Genomic DNA, 18,896 nt, shown 5'->3' with positions numbered 1-18,896 from the left:
CAGAGTCTCACTCTGTTGCCCTGGCTAGAGTGAGTGCCGTGGCGTCAGCCTAGCTCACAGCAACCTCACGCTCCTGGGCTCAGGCGATCCTCCTGCCTCAGCCTCCCGAGTAGCTGGGACTACAGGCATGCGCCACCATGCCCGGCTAATTTTTTCTATATGTTTTTAGTTTTCCGATTAATTTCTTTCTGTTTTTAGTAGAGACGGGGTCTCGCTCTTGCTCAGGCTGGTCTCGAACTCCTGAGCTCAAACAATCCACCCGCCTCGGCCTCCCAGAGAGCTAGGATTACAGGTGTGAGCCATGATCAGTGGTTCTTAACCTGAGCTCCAGTGAGCCAAGAGCCTCTGAAGCTTGAAATGATAGACAGGTTTTTTTGCCTGTGCATATTTTCATTTTTTTTAAAGGAAGAGATCAGATTCATAGTTTTTGTCAGAGTCTCAAAGGCACCTGTACCCCATAAAAAGGTTAAAAACTATACTTTAGATGTTCATGGCTCTATCTGTAAGGCCACTTGAGAAGCTAAAAATATAACCCCCTCCTAGAAAGTTGGAACTCCAATATGAATTTTACACTGTTTTTTTAAGATGTATGAATAATTTTAGGGATAGTTGAGATTTTAATTTGAGGAACTCAAATATGAGTGAAATGTTTTTTCCTCTTGCTCCTCTTATTAAAGCCCTGAAGAATTTCAAGAGCAAGGAAAAGTTAAGAACACAGACTCTAGAGTAGCCCTCCCTAATTTCAAGCGTAGGTTTGCCACTTACTACTAGTGAGACCTTGAGCCAGTGACTCTGCTTCTCTCATCTGTAAAATGGGAATAATAATGGTACCTATCTCATAAGATTATAATGAGGATGAAATGGACCAATCTGTAAAAAGCTCTTAAAATTCTTCTTGGCATACAGTAAGTACTATATATTAATAAGTGTTTGCTATTATCATTTCTCAAAAACAGTATATTCAAATTTGCTTGTTACAGTTGTAGAAGTAATTCTTTTATTGTCTGTTTTATCTACACCTTACTGACATGTGAACAATTATAAATATTTCATGACCAGACTTTCCAAAGTCCTGTGGTTGAATTGCTCTAAGTCAGATAACTTAATAAACGAGAATGCAAAGTACCTAGAGCCTTACAATAATGCTGGAAACTTTGGAAAACATAAAAAAAGTAGAAAGAAACTGACAGGATTTGATCATAGAATCTTTCCAGTCGATCGAACACCAAAAAATTATCTTGAAATTTCTGAACTAGAAACGACCTTGGGGATCTTCTCGTCTGACCTTCACAGCATGCAGGCAAGTGAGGAATTGGGGCACAGAGCACTGACTCTGAGGTCACCACGTGCCTAGAGCTGGCGTCCCTGCTCCCCCTGCCTGGACGCTGACTGTCCGCTACTACTCCCGTCTCCAACAGTGAAAAGGATGTAGACTGCCCATGGGGCTCACGTGTGAGCAGTGGTCTCAGAAAGTGTGTGGTGAATCAAGACTGTTCCAAGGAGAGAGTATTGAGAAAAAGGAAGGTGTTGGGAGCAGCAGAAAAGACAGGTGAGTGCGCTGGCGTGCAGGGTGGGGACATGCTGCACAGCGCAGGCAGGGCCTGCAGATGCCGAGCTGGTAGGAGGCTAAACGTGTGTGCTTGGCAGGAATAAAACACCCGTTTCATCAGTGCCCTTTGTCTAGCCAGGCTGTGCAGGCTCTGGGGAGAGGGGGTGATAGGGCTTGTGAATCTGCTGGTCCCTTCATTGGTTTTGTTTCCCTAGGGCATCTTCCAGTAACTACCTAAGATTCTAGCATCTAAGAATGTGTATTTTCACTCTCATCATGTCTCCTGAACTTAAACCAGCCACTTCCCCTGATGCTCAACTGAAAAACAGCAATCTATTCCAACACTGCGGGGGGTCAGGGAGCTGCTTTGAACTTGTTACAAGAGCCTGTAAGAGTCCAGTGTGGCCTTTCTTAGGTGTCATTTGAATTGTGCATGCTTTTCACCTTATGTGCTAAAGTTCAGCTTGCTTTAAGGTGAACCTTGCCTGGTGGGTGAGAACCAGACAGTGATGAAGGGAAGGAAAAGAAAACTTAGAATGATTGAGTACCTACTATGTGCCAGATACAGTGTCAGATTCTTTACAGACATTTTCATTAACAACTTGTAGTCACCTTCTGTTATTATTGTCTCAAGTTTATACCCCAGAGCTGAAGGCTGGAAGAGGTTAAGTAACTGGCACAAGGCCATATCACTTGTAAGTGGCAGAGCTGGGATCTGCACCCAGGTCCGTTTGACTCTGTAGTCCATCCTTTGCGGTACCGAGACTGGGAAGAGCACAACACGGATGAGCACTCAGCACACAGACTCCAGACTCAACAGGGTTTGGATTGAATCTGCAAAGCAGCGTGAAGCCATTTCAGATCCTTGGAATGGAACTTCTTGTTCTGTTCCCTCTCCTCCCTTCCTCACTGCTTCATTCCCTCCTTCCTTAATGTGCCTGGCCGATACCGGGTCTACGTATTTGTCAAGTGAACAAATGAAAGAAAGGTTTCCAAGCACATAGAAAGGAAAGTAGTGATGATTAACCAGCATAGATTCAGGAAGCCTAAACCATGTCCTCCCAGCCTCATTGTGTACTTTCGGATTATGTTGCTAGGCAGGTAGGAGAGGAGAATATTTGATTCCAGAAGGCAGTAGTTAGCAGAGCTTCTCCATGATACTTTTGTAGAGAAAACCTTTTTAAAAATGGAGTGTTGAGGCTTCAGGACTAGTTGAGCTGGTCGTCCATAGGGAAGGATCTATAGCTCTGTGCTTCTTTTCTCAGTCCTATTTTCACCACAATTTTTTAAATTGATGATTTTTAGTTGTGGGTGTCTTTAATGGCAGAATGATCGTAGTTACAAGTAACAGAAGGCCAGGAAAAATACGAATATAGTGAAGACCTAGTTTATCAGCGGCACTCATGGAAAAGACTCAGTGACATGAAAGTAAGCATGCCCTTATATGGTGTAACTAGAAGCTCAGAGTCTGGAATAAGGGAGGCAGTGGTTCTGCTGTCTGCACTTCCTGCCGACACACAGAGTACTGAGTCCATTCAGGGAACCACATTTGCTTTGTGAGGCCCACGGACTGTTGTGTTCACTAGTAATAAGTATGGCCAGGAGCCACAGATGTATTCCACATAAAGACTTCTTGAGGAAATGGGAATGTTTAGCTTAGAGAAGAGAGAAGACTCAGATAGGGGAACATAATAGCTGACCTTGATTCAGAGTAGCAAAGAATTTTGTGCTATTTGAGGCCAGAGAAAGGTGGAGGATGCCCCACCATGCTGCTCTTCAGGAAAAGCAGGTGTCTTCCAGGCTCCTGCTAGTCTCGAGAATTCAGGCAGGGAGATGCTTACTTGCTTTATACCCTGTATGCCACCTAGGGTATGCTGGGGAAATAGAAAGGTCAGATAAACTAGGAGTGGAGGAGTGGACATAACTATGGAGACAGAAGGAATGCATTGAATAATGCCAAATAATTTGCAATTTGGGGAACTAGAAGAATAGGAATGAAAATTTTTAATTAGATTAAAGTTAGAAAGTTGGGGGTGGAAGGAGTGAGGAGGAAGAGTTAGTGCATGATAGGCGTTTGCTTCAGGTGTAAAAGTCCTAGACCTGTTTTAAAATGGAAGTTGCATTGAGCTTAGTGAGTAACTTAAGCTCCATATAGTGCTACTCAACTTTTCAAATTCAGTCATGAGTTGTTTGGTTGTGTCATTAACAGTAAGAATCTATGATTTTATTTTTTTAATTTCTGAATTTCATTAAAGAGGTTTGGAGCTTAATATTAGAAAGGAAGCAGTACTTTTCAGCTTGTTCTGAAGTTGATTGCTAATGTCAGAAATTAGACTGCTAAGTTCATTTGTCTAGTGTTAATCACCCTTGTTCTCCTGTTTAACCAGTTCTGCTATCTGCTACTCGAGACTCTATGAAGTTAAAAGGGCAGAACTAGAAAAATCAGTCTCCTCTTTATATACATGTTTTCTCTGTCCCTCTCTCTTAAAAAACACATACTGAATTCTGGAAACTACAGTCCAGTAAGATTGGTATTGGCTTTCAACAAAAATCCAGAACAGGTTATTTAGCTACTGATTACAATTTTCCTTAGATCAAGATGGTCTTATATATTTTTTTCTTCTGAAATTTTCAGACAGATGGGATTGAGTACTTGATCTATCCAACTAACATTTATCAGACACTTACAACGTGCCTCAAGGAAGGCTTCGTGCAGGGAAGGCGGGAAGTGAACCCAGAATGCCATATTTTAAAGCCTCCTCGGGTCAAGTGCCTTTGAGTAGAAGTTGGCCAGTGGGAAAGAAGACATTCCAGGCTGAGAGGGCAGCAGGTGCCAGGTGCAGAGCAGAGGCTTGCTGAGGAAAGGCTCTGCATGCAGGAAATGCAGGGGAGGAGCTGGCGGGTGGGGGCCAGCTCCTGTGGCCAGTGGGTAACAGGGACTGGCTGACCAGTTTCATTTGTGGGATGAAAAAGAGGGAAGAGTCTAAAATGACTGAGATTTTCTAACTTGAGGATTCCAGAGAGAGAGGATCAAGGCTTTCTCTTTGGGGCAGTTGGGAGAGGAGGGACTGGGAGTGAGCCAGAGAATGAGTGTGAGTGGTTGAGTGAGGATGCTGTTGGGTTGTGTTGCTTTTGAGGTACCAGTGGCAAAAAGTGGCAGTGTCCAGGAGACAGTCGTGTACACTCAGCAGGAACGCAGAAGAGAGGCAGGACAGGGAGGACATTTCACGTGGATGGTAAATAAAGCTGTGGATTGCAGTGAGAGGGCCTAGCAAGAACGTGCGGAGAAAGGAGCCATGGATAAGGGCTGAACTTACGAGACGTAAATTTCCGAGGTCAGCAAAGGCAGAGAGGGAATGAGCAAAGGGGACAAGAGCTGTCAGAGGTTTCAGAGAGAACCTGGAGGGAGTGGTGCTGTGGAAGCCGCAGGAGGCTAGCGCTTCAGGAGGAGACTGAGAAAGTGAGCATGGCCAGAGGCTGCCACGGTGACTGCCACCTCTCAGCAGGAATTAGGGGCAAAGGGTAGGAGATAGGCCCCGCCCATAGGACTTGTTTCCCAAACCATTGCTGAAAGAAAAGAAAGCAAGAAAGGAACAATTCATGTACGTGTAGTCCCTTAGCAAACTTGCTGCTGTGGCCCAGAGCCCAGTAGGATGTCTGTGGCAATGCCATGCTCTTTTGTGGGTACTGAGTCACTGGGGAGCTTCTCCCCCAGGGGGACAGGACTCAGACAGCCCCCACTGTGACTTCAGGAGGGTCCACATGCTCCAGAGCTGTGTTAGTTCTGAACTTTTAGCTCAGACTTAGTAATTGGTATTGATGCATTTTTCAATTCAGACTGAAGGGAGTGGAGTCGGAATTTAGTTAGTGGGCTCTAAATTAAACTTGGAAACATGATCCTTGTGAAAAATCGTTTTAGCTTATCAGTAGTTGGCAAACATTTATACAACAGTGGTTGTTCTGGCTGTGCCTTTGGCTGCATACTAAACTGAAAGGCAAGCTGTGTCCACTGATTGAATGAAAAAAAATAATGATTTTGTGTTACAGGGAACTTTCTACAATATGCCAGAGGGACCTACTAGAGTCTCTTTAATCTTGAACAATGCTTGTTCTTGCAGAAGCAAATTATGCAAATCAGTACTTAGTGTTTCATAATCAATCAGGTCTTTGTTGGAAGTGCTGTGAGTGCCAGCAGAATAGAATTTCTATCATCCTGGGAAGGGAGGGGGTGTTGCAAGTCAGACCTCTGCTGCGATGGCAAAGGACACTTGTCAACGGCTTTGAACTCTCCCTACAGTTAAAATGCAGTCATTCTTTGAGAAGAATCCCACCATTTTGTACCAAGGTTTTTGTTTTACAGTTTATCTTGCTTTTGATAATTTACAAAACACCCACAAAGGAGCAGCTAGCAAGGCTGTTCTGTGGGTGACACATTGAAAACAAAGTTGGGCCTGCTGCCTGGGATGGCAGCTGGCAGCCATGCTCCCAGAGCGCCCTTTGTGTTTGAATCTGCCTAGAGTGCAGTATTTTAAAATTTTCCTGGTCTCATCCAAAGTGCACATGTATGTTTAAAAACAATGTCATTTCAGCTTCAGCCTGCGTGGAATAGTGAACCTTTATTAGACCTTTGATTTCAGATCAAAAGAAAGAACTAGAAAAATTTTAAAAGCCCTTGGGAAAAAAAATAGTGATATTTTTGAAAGAGGTCCTGTTACAGCTACTGCTGTAATATTTGTGTTGCCATCTAGTGGGTAGTGGGAAGTACATTGCTGCCTTACTGTGTTTGGAGCTTATTTTACTCTATTTCTGATTCTTGAGGGGGGTAAAAAATCAGTTCAATTGGGAGCATTAAATAATTACTGAGGAGCCACTTTGGGCTAGGGCAGCTTATATCAGATAGACATGAAAACAATTCAGAACAAGACGGTGACATCTGAAAGAGACATGCTTGTAAGAGGGGTCCTTAACCTGGCCTGGAAACCTCAGAGAAGACTTTTAGGAGGTGTGACACCGGAGCAGTGTCCTGAGTAGGGCGTGTCGGGAGATGCTTCGGACTGGGAAGTGGGGAGGGCTTTGGGTCTGGAGAAGGCAGCGAGGTCATGGGGAAGTCGACGTGCAGTTTCTTAGCCAAGGAATATATGGCAAGATTCACCCTTTGTTGTTGGTTTGTTTAAAAACATGTTTTGTCTGATTGCAGAGATCATACGTACTAATTATAGAAAATTTTTAAACTGCAAAAGGTATTAAGAAAGCAAAGTCTCCAAATCTTACCACACAGACAACCGTCAGTATTTTGATGAGCAGTCTTTCAGATTCCTCGCTGCATATGTATGCAGCATTAGGTGTGCATTTCATATGTTCTGCATAAATTGATCATGATGTACATGCTTTGGGCAACTTTGGTTTTGCCTCAGTTCTTCCCCATTCAACAATGTGTTCGTGGGAAAACTACCCGTGTCAGTAGTCCCTGGTGTTGAGTCCATGTCAACGGTATAGATTCACCCATAGGACCAGATCTCACAGGCTGACATATTGGGATTTTTTTTTATTTGGTCTTTCCTAGTAAAATCTTTATATGTGCAAAGACAGGTAGTATAAGAGAGCCTTCTTATTCCTTGTCAAATGCATTTAATATAGGGACCACACTGCTACTGTTTTATAAGCAGTTTGCTTTTATGGTAGATGAGTTGTGTTTGAGAATTTCAATGTCTTGGTGATTTGGTGAATTAGCCTTATTAAAATATAGCCAATTAAAAGTGAACTTGATTTATCTTTGGAGAAAGAAAGGGAACAGTCATATAAATGCTTGTAGTTTTGGAATGGAGTTAAATAACTTGTTTGGTTAAGTATTAGCCTAGTGAAGCAGCGAGATCCTGGCTGATCCTGGAGTGTGGCTGTTAGACAGTCCCTTTCACCAGAGCAAGTTAGATCTCAATATGTCCCCCCTACACTTTCGGGAAATGCGACCCTCAGAAACTTAATGTGCTCAGATGGGGCAGGGTCACCTTTGTGGATACACTTGTGGGGGCTGAAGGCACACAGGTGCTTGGTTTGGGATACACCAGACAGTCTTCCATTTATTTTGAACCATTTATATAGAATGTGTTACCTTACTGTCTTCTCATCTGTAAAATGGGATAATAATGGTACCTACCCCAAAGGGTTGCTAGGAAAAGTAAAGGAGATAAATGGATGCATAGCATTTGTATCAGTACCATAGTATGTAGTATTCAATAAAAGTTGACTATTAACTTATGCTACTACTATTTTTTAAAAATAGTTTTTATCTCCCTCCCTTTGTAGTGAAGCCAGGGAGATTAAGCAGCTTGCTCAAAATTTCAGCTAGCAAAAGTTAAAAGTTTGGGGGTACTTATAAAATATACCTCTTTCTTCCCAGCCCAGTTTTGGAACTACCTGAAAGAAAAATATAGGAGTCAGAGCAAGAAAAAGCCAAGTGGAGAACCTGGCTTTAGATTTATGGCCAAATGTGGGTGGAGCATGGGTTAGAGTATGCCCTCTGCTGGCTGGCTGATCTGAAAAGAGAAGAGGACAGGGCAGCATGCTCCTTCCCTTCTCCAAGTTGTAAATCAGGTAGGTCACTCCTCTTCCCTCTGAGAAGAAGAGTAAAGGTTGGGAGATAGGCCAGGAACATGAGTCAAGGCATAAGGGTGGGGGGTAAGGATCTCCTTCATAGGAAGTGGCCAAGCAGGGATTAGAACCCAAGGATCGTGGCCAACTCCCTGGGTTCTCACCCATCTTCCTCTTATCTGTCTGGTTCACCCAAATCCCACAGTCTTTTGCCCAGAGATTCTCCTCTGCCCTATACCCTACCCTAAGCTAAAGGGTGATGGGGAGAAACTAATCCTAGATGCTGGTCTCATTACTTGTTCAAACCATGTTTTGAGGTGGCTTGACGATTGACACTCGGAATGAGCTGGTCACCATCATGCTGCCAGTCCTGCCGACCATCCTCAGTCCCTGCTCATGTTTATGGACCTTCCTGTCAATATTCCTCCGCCCTTACCAGTTCTAAGCCTCCCGTGTCACAAACAAAGGAACAGCAGCCAGCTTCAGAGGAGATACCGTCAGTCAGTGAAAACATACCTTTCTTGCAGATCTTTCTGTATATAGGGTAGTTAAAAAACATTTTTTAAAATCAACATACACAAATACTCTCACATGAAACTTAGCTTATATTTCTATGAAGAAAAACTTAAGCTTAGTTAAGCTAACTATTAGTATTAATAGTTTATTAGTCTTTTGATAGTATAGTATAGAATAAATAACATAGCCTTTGAGTCATACAGATGTATGGTCAGTCCCAGTGCTGCCATGTATTAGCCTGTGACCTTGCCTAGGCCTCAGTTTCCATGTTTAAGTGTATGTGTGTAGGGCGAGAGGTGTTGTCCAATTCTGCAGTCTCTGACCCCTGGGCCGAGGACTGGTATAGGTCTGCAGCCTGTTAGGAACGAGGCCACACAGCAGGAGGTGAGTAGTGGGCAATCTAGCGAAGCTTCATCTGTATTTACAGCCACTCCTCAGTGCTCACATCACCTCCTGACCACCTCCTGTCAGGTCAGCAGCAGCATTAGATTCTGGTAAGTGCACAAACCCTGCTGTAAACTGCACATGCGAGGGATCTCGGTTGCGAGCTCCTTGTGAGAATCTGATGCCTGATGATCTGAGGTGGAGCTGAGGCGGTGATGCTAGCACTGGGGAGCGGCTGCAAACACAGATTATCATTAGCAGAGAGGTTGGACTGCACAATAAATGTAACGCGCTTGAATCACCCCGAAACCATCCCCCCACCCCAATCCATAGAAAAATTGTCTTCCACGAAACCTGTCCCTGGTGCCAAAAAGGTGGAGACCGCTGGTCTAATTCATACAATTGTTACGGGGAGTAGACGTAACAGAGCACATGTCAAGCAGTTGTGTACTACCTGGCACACATGCGGCTGGTGCTTGATAAGTACTGATCACTACTGGATAAAATCAAGCGTGTAGTACATGGTTGAATGTAGATATAATAGAAGAAGAAGAGAACAGGTTGATAGTTGATATTGCTTACTTGGATTGCTTTTCTCAATTCCCAGGCATCCTCCTTGTGAATTTAGTCCTGGAAAACTATAATTGTGACCTGCCAGAAATCTGTGTTTAACTTTGGTGGTCAAGAACTCAAGCCTCATAGTCCGAGTGGTTGAATTTAATCCAGGTCAACCCATGTGTGGCTGAGGAAATTACTTATCCTCTCTCTGACTCAGCTTTCTCATCTATAGAGTGGGCATGCTAATACTACATTCTAGGGGTTGCTGGGAGAAGTAGATGAGCTAATGCACGTGTAGCTCTTGGAATTCTGCCTGGCTCAGAGTAAACTCACAACGAAGGTTTTGTTGTTGATTTTTTTAAGTGGCATTGATCCTGTAAAATGGAACTTAAGCAGATTGCAAGTACTTAGAAATAAAGTAGCCAGAGATTGTTGGGATTTAGTTGTTGGTTTAAGTGTGAGTTATTACCAGTTTAATAACAGAAAATCTGCTATTAGAAGAAAGTACTAAATGGGAGGGTTTTTTTGTTTTTTAAGACAATGTCTTACTCTGTCTCACTCTGGGCTAGAGTACAGTGGTGTCATCACTGCAACCTCAAGCTCCTGGGCTCAAGTGATCCTTCTGCCTCAGCCTTCCAAGTAGCTGGGAGTACAGGCACACATTACCACGCCTGGCTAATTTTTCTAATTTTTTTGTAGAGACAGGGTCTGACTCTTGCTCAGGCTGGTTTCAAACTCCTGGCCTTAAGCGATCCTCCTACCTCTGCCTCCCAAAGTGCTAGGATTACAAGCATGAGCCACTGTGCCTGGCCGAGATTTTTAAAAATAACATTTTATTGGTTCATTTGACTGACTTCATTTGGTCATTGTCTCCCTTGCCTGGCACATTTCTAATAAACTAAGCTTGGTGTTTATTATTAAAAAACAACAAGAAAAACCCGCCACATTTTATTATGGAAAATTTTGAATACATACTAAATTAGACAGAATAATGTAAGGTACTCCCATGTATGCACGTACCCATCCTCAACCATTATCAACTCATGACTAATCCTGTTCATCCGTTCCCTCCCAACCCCCATCTTACTTTGAAGCAAATCCCAGGCATTTTACTAATATCATTCATTTGTAAATTGTTATATATCTCTAAAAGATAAAGATTCTTTAAAAAAACCATAATCATAATATATAATATCATTATCACACCTAAAAAAATTCATTTTAATTCCTTAATATCATTAAGTATTAAGTGGGAGATTCTTTAACCAGTAAAATACCAATAATATACAGTGGACATTAAAATGACTTTAATGTCAAATGAAACTAGAGAATGTACTCCTTAGTTTACCAGTACTGAGGGAGCCTGTGCCAATTCAGCAAAATTAGGGGTTCCAGTTCCAGCTCTGTTGGTAATATCTCCTCTAAGGGCTTTGGTTTCTTTCCACTAAGAAAAATAACTATTTCCACAGATTGTTGTCAGAATTAAATAAAATAACCCACTTACTAGCACGAAGAAGACATTAAATAAATATTGCATTCCTTTCCTTTTTTCCTTTTCTCTTTTGGCTATAGTTCAATTCTTGTTTTGAACTACAGTTTATGGTAGAAATACAGGATGCTCTATTCTTTGTCCCTGTCCATCCTCTCTGGTGGAGACATACTTAAGACAGTATGGCAGTGTGATCAAACCATAGCTTACTGATACCAGCTCTTTTCCATGGCAGGCCACCAGTCAGATGGCAGATTATCCACTCTGTGGGGAACAGATGATCTTCCTGGGAAGCACGTTAGGCTGTGCAGTCTCAGTAGGTTTCGGTGATGCTGTGCCTTCTGAATATGCCTCACTGACTAGAAGAACCACTTATTTGCACAAACAGCTGGCTTGTCCTTCTTCATTTTTTTATTCACTTGTTACCTAAGTGCAGGATGTGTGATACTTTTGATACCTTTTTGATCCAGCTAGTACATCAGGGGTTTATCAGATCTTGAAGCCTTTTCTGTTGGATTTCCTTTTCCCTCCTTCCCCCCCCCCCACCACTTTAGCCCTTTCCAACATACAGGCACAACTGAGATACAAAAATGAATAGGACAGAGATGCTGACTTCAAGGAACTTAACGGAAGTCTAGTGGGGGTCACAGATAAACACTTCTCATGTAACACAGAAAGAGCAAACAAGTATCCATAGATAATGTGAAGGCTTCATAGAGGAGGTGCCATTTAAGCAGAACCTGGGAGGACGAGCAGGGGTTCTTTGAGTGTATTAAAGGCTTTCCAGGCAGAGGAAGAGCAGTCACAAAGGTGTGGAGCAGTGAGAATGGTGTGTCCCTTCTGCTGTCAGTCCTGTGAGATGCCTCACAACACAGATTTGGCCCCCGAAGCACTTCTCTTTTTAGCCCTTATGTCTTGTCACCTACCTGGTCCCTCAGAGACTTCACCAGGGATCTCTTCCTTCCTCTCATGCCCTTTTCCCTACACCTCTTCCCCGTGTTTTTGGTGGGATCAAGACTGTAAAAAATTAGAACTAGTTTTAGATCTTAAAGGGCAAATTCACTTTTATTTTACTCTGATTTTTTTAATCAAACTTTATACTGGAATGGCCTTTCTCTTTTTAGAAGTAAGAGGCATTTGCATTCTCTTTAGGTATATGCGTATTCCTACTTTATCATATAAGTGACTCTTTAAAAATTATATATTATATACATTATTCTATATATATATTATAGAAACATTAAAAATCCAAAGCATATGACTACTTAACTTCTCTAAAATTTTCAAAATGTAGGGGGCATGCCAGAAGCGTATGAACTATAATATGCTGTCTTTGGCAATTTATTCACAAAAATAAGACTAAGCCTGACAGTAAACAGATGAGAGTTTGGCTGAGAATCTTTATAAAGATGATGGTTATTAGTCATGTCAACTGACTGTCACATCATTCTTCACAAAGGTAATCTTACCATAAAATGTTATTTGGAGGCTTAAGTATACCTATTTAGATAAATCGTAGAAAGACCTATTAAACTTTCTTCATGGTTATAGGTTTGTTATTTTTTTGTATTTTTTTTAGGAATTAATAGAAATTTCAGAACTCTCAAATGTCTAAAGAAATCTTATTACTCCTTTATTTTCATTCTTGGCATTTGAAACATGATTTTATACATTGTGCTCATGTTAAGTATTGAGTTATTATACTGATGTTATTTATTGTCAGTAATTAACACCTCTTAATTTCTCAAGAATTCCATTTAATCCTGAACAAGCTTTACTCTGTTTTAATAAACTCATCTTATAGAAATTTGCCATTACAGGGCCTATGAAGTTTGGATCACTTTTGTTAGACTTTAAGGAAGGTCTTGTAATTATGTTCTTGTGAGCTGCCTGAGGGGTCTGCTTGCTCTTGGCACTCAGCCCGAGGCCCATTCTACCTTGTAGACAGCACGAGCTAAAAGTGGGTGTAGGCAGCTGGATCTAGCCTGTGTAGTAGATTTCCTTGGACTTTTAAAAACTTTTTATGGAAAACTTTATGACTCCTAAAAAAAACCATTGTGGATATTAAGGCTCTTATAAGGTATATTAGTTTCTTATTGCTGCTGTAACAAATTACCAAAACCTGTGGCTTAAAACAGCACAGATTTAGTATCTTACAGTTCTGTAAGTCAGGTGTCCAAAATGAGACTCCCTGGGCTTAAAATAAAGGTGTTGGTGGGTCTGTGTTCTTTTCTGGAGACTCTAGGGGAGATCCATTACCTTGCCCTTTCTAGCTTCTAGAGGCTGCCCGCATTCCTTGGCTCCCTTCCTCCACCTTCAAAGCCAGCCATGCTGGACTGAGTCTTTCTCACACTGCATCACCCTGACTCTCTTCCGCCTCCCCTCTCCACATTTAAGGACCTTTGTGATTACATTGGGCCTACCTGAGTAACCCAGGATAATCTCCCTATTTTAAGGTCATCTGATCAGCAACCTTAATTCATCTGCTACATTAATTCCCCTCTGCCATATGACCTAACATATTCACAGCTCCAGGGATTAGGAGTTGGATATCTGGCAGGAGGTACAGAGGGGGTGGGGCCAGGAAGGCATCATTCTGCCCACCACAGCAAGTGTAATCCTTCTGGGATTATTCAGGACCCACTACTTATTCAATATTTAATAAAAGTTGCAAGGCTCTGCTTTGCACCAGGAAGTGTGTCTTTCCATGCTCTGGGAAAAGAGAGAGGACTCTCTACCCTCTAGGGGCTTGCAGTCTGGCAAAGGGAAATCAGTCTGCAAACTAGTCCTTGTGGTCATCAGGAAGGAGTAGGTGCTAGGATAGATGCATGTACGGCATTTTATGAGGGAATGGGATCTGGCTGTGGCTAAGGGTGTGGAATGGGTAAGAAGTAAAGGAGTTTCTTGAATGAGAAGGAAGAATTCGACCTGGAGGGAATGGTGGTAGGACATTCCAGGGACAGGGAGAATCATGAATGTGCGAGTGACGAGAGGCCTTGGGACTTGGAGCCTGAAGCCTGGGGGGAGTGTGGCAGGGCTTTTGGGGCTGAATTGTGAAGCTCAAACTATAGCTCGAGTGCTGTGTTTGGGGGTTTGGACTTACTCCCGTTAGGTAGGTCCTGCGATGACGCATTGGCTGCCTTTTTTCAGATCAGCCTGCAAAGCTGCCCCCTTTGGCCACAGTGTATTTTAAAGCCAGAATTCACCACTGCCGAATGTATTCTACCCATCCACTTCCTCTGCTTTTCTCATTTATACTGTTTACATGGCCCCTAAAGGCAGCTGAGTTTGTGACCCCTGATACGTGAGGGTTGGGGTAGGAGATGGAAACCACTGAAGGTTTTGAAACAGAAGAGTAACTTGATCAAATCTTGTATGTGATGCAATAAACACCTTGCTTGCACATCTTTTAAAATTTTTCTCAACAGACTTAAAAGTCCAATTTCGTGATGTAGCTTAAGTGGAAAATAGGAACAAAAATGTGAGGAAGACAGCTGTGGTGTACTGGAAACATGCTGAATTTGGTCTCAGACAGTCCTGAGCTTAAATCTGAGCTCATGGACTAAATGTGTAACCTTAGACAAGGCATTTAGTTAGCTTCCACAAGGTTCACTTCCCCAAGCTGGTTAGTGAGAACACTGATAATTCGTGTCCATGGCAGGGCTGTAGGAGAGAGAGAGAGAAAGTACTTCCAGAGGAGAGAGCATTAACTAGCAGTGGCCTGCTCCTGTCCTCTGACCACTGCTCACTCTAGCTTCCTACTCAAGCCCTTTGTGCTCATTCCAAACACGTGGTGCCAGCCTTGAAAAGTTTGCTGAACTTTCATCTCTTCATAAAACTTTTTCTGTCAAGGCCAACTCAGGCTGATTTTTGTTCTTGCTATAAACCTAAAAGGACTTCTGCATACCACCCACTTGGCACTCAGTTATTCATGGCCATGTACTCTGACTTAACTTTGTTTTTTTTTTGAGACGGAGTCTCACTCTGTCACCCGGGCTAGAGTGCGGTGGCATCAGCTTAGCTCACAGCAACTTCAAACTCCTGGGCTCATGTGATCCTCCTGCCTCAGCCTCCCGAGTAGCTGGGACTACAGGCATACACTACCACTCCTGGCTGATTTTTTCTATTTTTAGTAGAGATGGGGTCTTGCTCTTGCTCAGACTGGTCTTGAACTCCTGTCCCTGTTAACTATGATCTGAAGTTTTATTCCTTCCTCTTTATTTTATTTTTTTATCTTTGACTCCCTAGCTTCATGCATAGTACTTGATGCGCGGAAGGTGCTTTAGAGTAGGGTTTTATTGCACTAGGAATGAGCCATCACAAGTACAGTGCTCTGTACCTGTCTTCGGATTCTTCGTGCTCATCCATGGGCGCAGGCCGTAGGGAAGATGGGAATTTGCTGTGCAGGGGTAAATCAGTCGCTCCCTGAATATTTTTTTTTTTAACTCTGCTGCTCTGCGTGTGCCCTGTTTATAAAGCTGATGGCTTCAACCTTAGAATCCGTCCCGTAGAACATGTGGAAGAAGGAATATTTGTCTGTAAAATTTTTTATTTAAGACACATCAAGAGAGGAATTGACCTTATTGGGCACATCCTGTGTAATTACCAGACATGCATTATCACATTTAATCTATAAGTTCCTTAGAGATCATCTATTCCCAATGTCATAGATGAGGATAATCAGAGGTAGAAGGAGCCATCAATAACAGACCAAGGCCCAGCAACGTCAACAAGTTGGTGATTGTGCGAGAGTCTAAAACTCAAGTTGCTCAGTTTGTAGCTTCAAAATCTTTCTGCTGCCTTCATTCCATTCTCTAGTAATTTAAAATTCATTACATGAGTGTAACATATCTGTCTATATAAACTGCTTTCTTTTTTTAATTTTAGATATCTCACATTGGCAAACTGAGAGATTTTCTTCTGGAACACAGGAAAGATTATATTAATGCTTATAGGTGAGTGTACATTTTTACCATGACTTTGGTGGCTGTGTTCTGTTCCATGCCTATATTCCTTCTGAGCTTTTTGTCCTTACTTTTTACTTGATAACTTGGAGCTGTAATGGGGAGGATCGGTCTGGCAGTGGAAGAATACTCTGTGTCTTCAAAGTCATGACACCACAACAGCAATATCTTCTAGTCTGTACCGCTCTGTGTACCATTATTTCCTGTCAAACAAAGTTCACTCCATCAATACTTACTAGAGCAGTGTATGAAGTTAGGGAACATATATTTGTATCACCTGAACTTGTGGAGGAATAAAGTTTTCATGGCTCTGCTAGGCCATTTTTGCCCATATCTCGTTGTCTCAGCCTGTGACACCAGTTTTGTTGTGGTGGTGATGTTCCCATGAGCATTTTTCAGTCCTCACCCTCATGTCACTGGGTCATGTCTTCCTTGCAAGTTCCCAGTCCTTAGTTCTGATGGTCATCTCCTTCTGTCCTTCCGGGCCTTTTGACACTTGCTGGAGACAGCCGCCAGCCTACTTTGGCATTGCCTTCATTTCTCTGGGTGCTTTTTTTTTTTTTTTGAGACAGAGTCTCACTCTGTGGCCTGGGTGAGTGCCGTGGCGTCATCCTAGCTCACAGCCACCTCCAACTCCTGGGCTCAAGTGACCCTCCTGCCTCAGCCTTCTGAGTAGCTGGGACTACGGGCGTGTGCCACCGTGTCCAGATAATTTTTTCTATTTTTAGTAGAGACAGGATCTCGCTCTTGCTCAGGCTGGTCTCAAACTCCTGAGCTCAAGCAATCCTCCCCGTTCGGCCTCCCAGAGTGCTAGGATTATAGGCATGAGCCACTGTGCCCAGCCCTTTAGGGCACTTTTGATGAATCTTTTTATTCATCCCCTAATGTAACTCATGGGGACATCCCTACTGGGAGCTAAGTCCAGTTTCTGCTCAGTAGCCTGAGTCTTTTTAAAACATCAACTGGATTATGCCACCGCCTGAGTAAACCCACCACTAGTACCCCATTGCAGTTAGCATTAACGCCAGCCTCTGCACCATGGTCTCTCACCACTCGCTGTCTGGCCCCTGCCTTCTTCCCTGGCCTCATTTCAAAGCTCACCACCATCACGCTGCAGTCATGCCAGCCTTCCTTGAAGGTATGGTGCTCTCTCCAGCTCTAGGGCTCAGGCATGTGCTGTTCTTCCTCCTCCCATGGCAATCTCCTTTTCGGACTTGAAGCTTCAACTTTAATACTCCTTCCTCCAAGAGGCCTTCTCTGACTACCCTTTATAAATTAGATCTCTTCTGTTAGTTAGTTTTTTTCTCTACCCTATATATTTTCTTCATAACACTAGTCATAATTTGTAATTATTTAATAATAATAGTTTATAGTTTTTTGTCTGTCTTTGTCACCAGGCTTTTAAGTTTCATGAGGTCAGGAACCTTGTAAGCTTTTCATCTTGTTTCCATAGCGCCCACCCATGTTTGGCACTCGGTAAGTAGTTGTTACGTGATTGATTGATTCCCTTACAGTCCTGAAGTCTCAACCATGGTGATTTTGCACCCCAGGGACATTCGGCAATATCTAAAGATATTTTTGTTTGTTCCAGTTGGGGAGAGGAGTGCTACTGGCAGAGGCCAGGGATGTGCAAAGCCTCCTATAATGCGCAGGACGACCGTCCACAGCAAGGAACCCTCTGGCCCAAAGTGTAGGTAGTGCTGATGCTGAGGTTCCAGCCCCACCCCCTCACTCTGTGCACATTAAACTCTTCGTTCACTAGAGATTTGTCGAATGCCTGTTCTGTGCCCAGCACTATTCTAGATGCTGAGGGCACGTGAGGGAGCAAAATGGACAAATATTCCTGCCCTCATGCTTCTTGCATTCTAGTAGGCTGGCAAAGACAAGGGTGACAAGGGTGCATTAGGTGATAGGTTCTATGAAAAAAAGAAAGAGCAGAACAAGGTGACAGGGATTGGGAGTGCGGGGAAGGCTTGTGGTTTTTGCAGAGTGGTCAGGACAGGCCCCTGGAGGTGCCCTTGTGGCCTCCGCCTCTGTGAAGTTTGGAAACTCTTATAGGATCTCTCTCAGGTCCCTCCTCACCTCATCCTTCCTTCTTTCTACCTGTTGTAGAGAAATCTTTCTCTTTCTGTTTTTTGTTTGTTTGTTTGTTTTATTTCAGGGTATTGTGAGGGTACAAACATTATGGTTACACTTTATGTCTTTGCCTCACCCAGGTGCGGGTTAAAGGCATGCCCTTCCCCCCTACAGTGCTCCTTCTGTTTTTAAAGATAACTGTCCCTCTGTGTCCTTTATCTCACCACTCCCAATGCCTCTGAAATACTACTGTATTCGTGATTCCCGTCTAATCTTCTTGATCATCAGGCTCTTTTCTTCTCTTCTTGTCCACGTTTACACTGACCTTGCTTCCTCCTCAAGCCACAGGCACTATCCCTGTCTTGTTTCGCTTCAGGATCAGCCAACTTTCTGAAAGAGCCAGATAGCAAATACATCAGGCCTTGTGGGCCCCATGTGATTTCTGTCACATATGCTTTTGTTTTGTTTTGTTTTGTTTTGTTTTCAACCTTCGAAAATGTAAAAACCATTCTTAGTTTTCAGACTGTAGAAACCAGGCCTATGGGCTAGATTTGGCCAGCGGGCTGTGGTGTGCCGACCCCTAGTACAGGACCCTTTGCTTCCACCCTGAGTCACTCCTCCCGCGTCATGTCAGCTTTGGTTCCTTCACTACTGACACTTTTCTCCTGGAGCTCATCTGTGACTTCCTAATCACCAAATACAGTGCCTTTTCCTAAAACCTGAATATGTAAGGAATCATATGGTACACACTCCTGTGTGTCTGTCTTCCTTC

At 43.1% G+C, this 18,896-nt stretch overlaps 2 protein-coding genes across 2 annotated transcripts in view; one reads left to right on the top strand and one right to left on the bottom strand.

Annotated features, from left to right (window-relative positions):
• LOC105825143 (prefoldin subunit 4-like) overlaps window positions 1–15,452 on the bottom strand; it is a 63,550-nt gene extending 48,098 nt beyond the window's left edge. Inside the window, exons 1-2 of the mRNA XM_012662835.1 lie at window positions 15,424–15,452; window positions 12,011–12,101 (exon numbers count right to left, since the gene is read on the bottom strand). Of these exons, the coding sequence (XP_012518289.1) occupies window positions 12,011–12,101; window positions 15,424–15,452 (120 nt within the window). The remainder of the gene's footprint in view (window positions 1–12,010; window positions 12,102–15,423) is intronic.
• The window catches only part of STX18 (syntaxin 18), a 133,669-nt gene that overhangs the window by 53,918 nt on the left and 60,855 nt on the right, over window positions 1–18,896 (top strand). The window contains exon 2 of the mRNA XM_012662855.1: window positions 15,972–16,039. Coding sequence (XP_012518309.1) covers window positions 15,972–16,039 — 68 coding nt within the window. The remainder of the gene's footprint in view (window positions 1–15,971; window positions 16,040–18,896) is intronic.

This window comes from Propithecus coquereli, unplaced genomic scaffold, assembly GCF_000956105.1.
Source record: "Propithecus coquereli isolate 6110/MARCELLA unplaced genomic scaffold, Pcoq_1.0 Scaffold785, whole genome shotgun sequence".
Taxonomy (NCBI): Eukaryota; Metazoa; Chordata; class Mammalia; order Primates; family Indriidae; genus Propithecus; species Propithecus coquereli.
The sequence above is the reverse complement of the archived record's forward strand: the minus strand, read 5'-3'. Positions and strand labels throughout refer to the sequence as shown.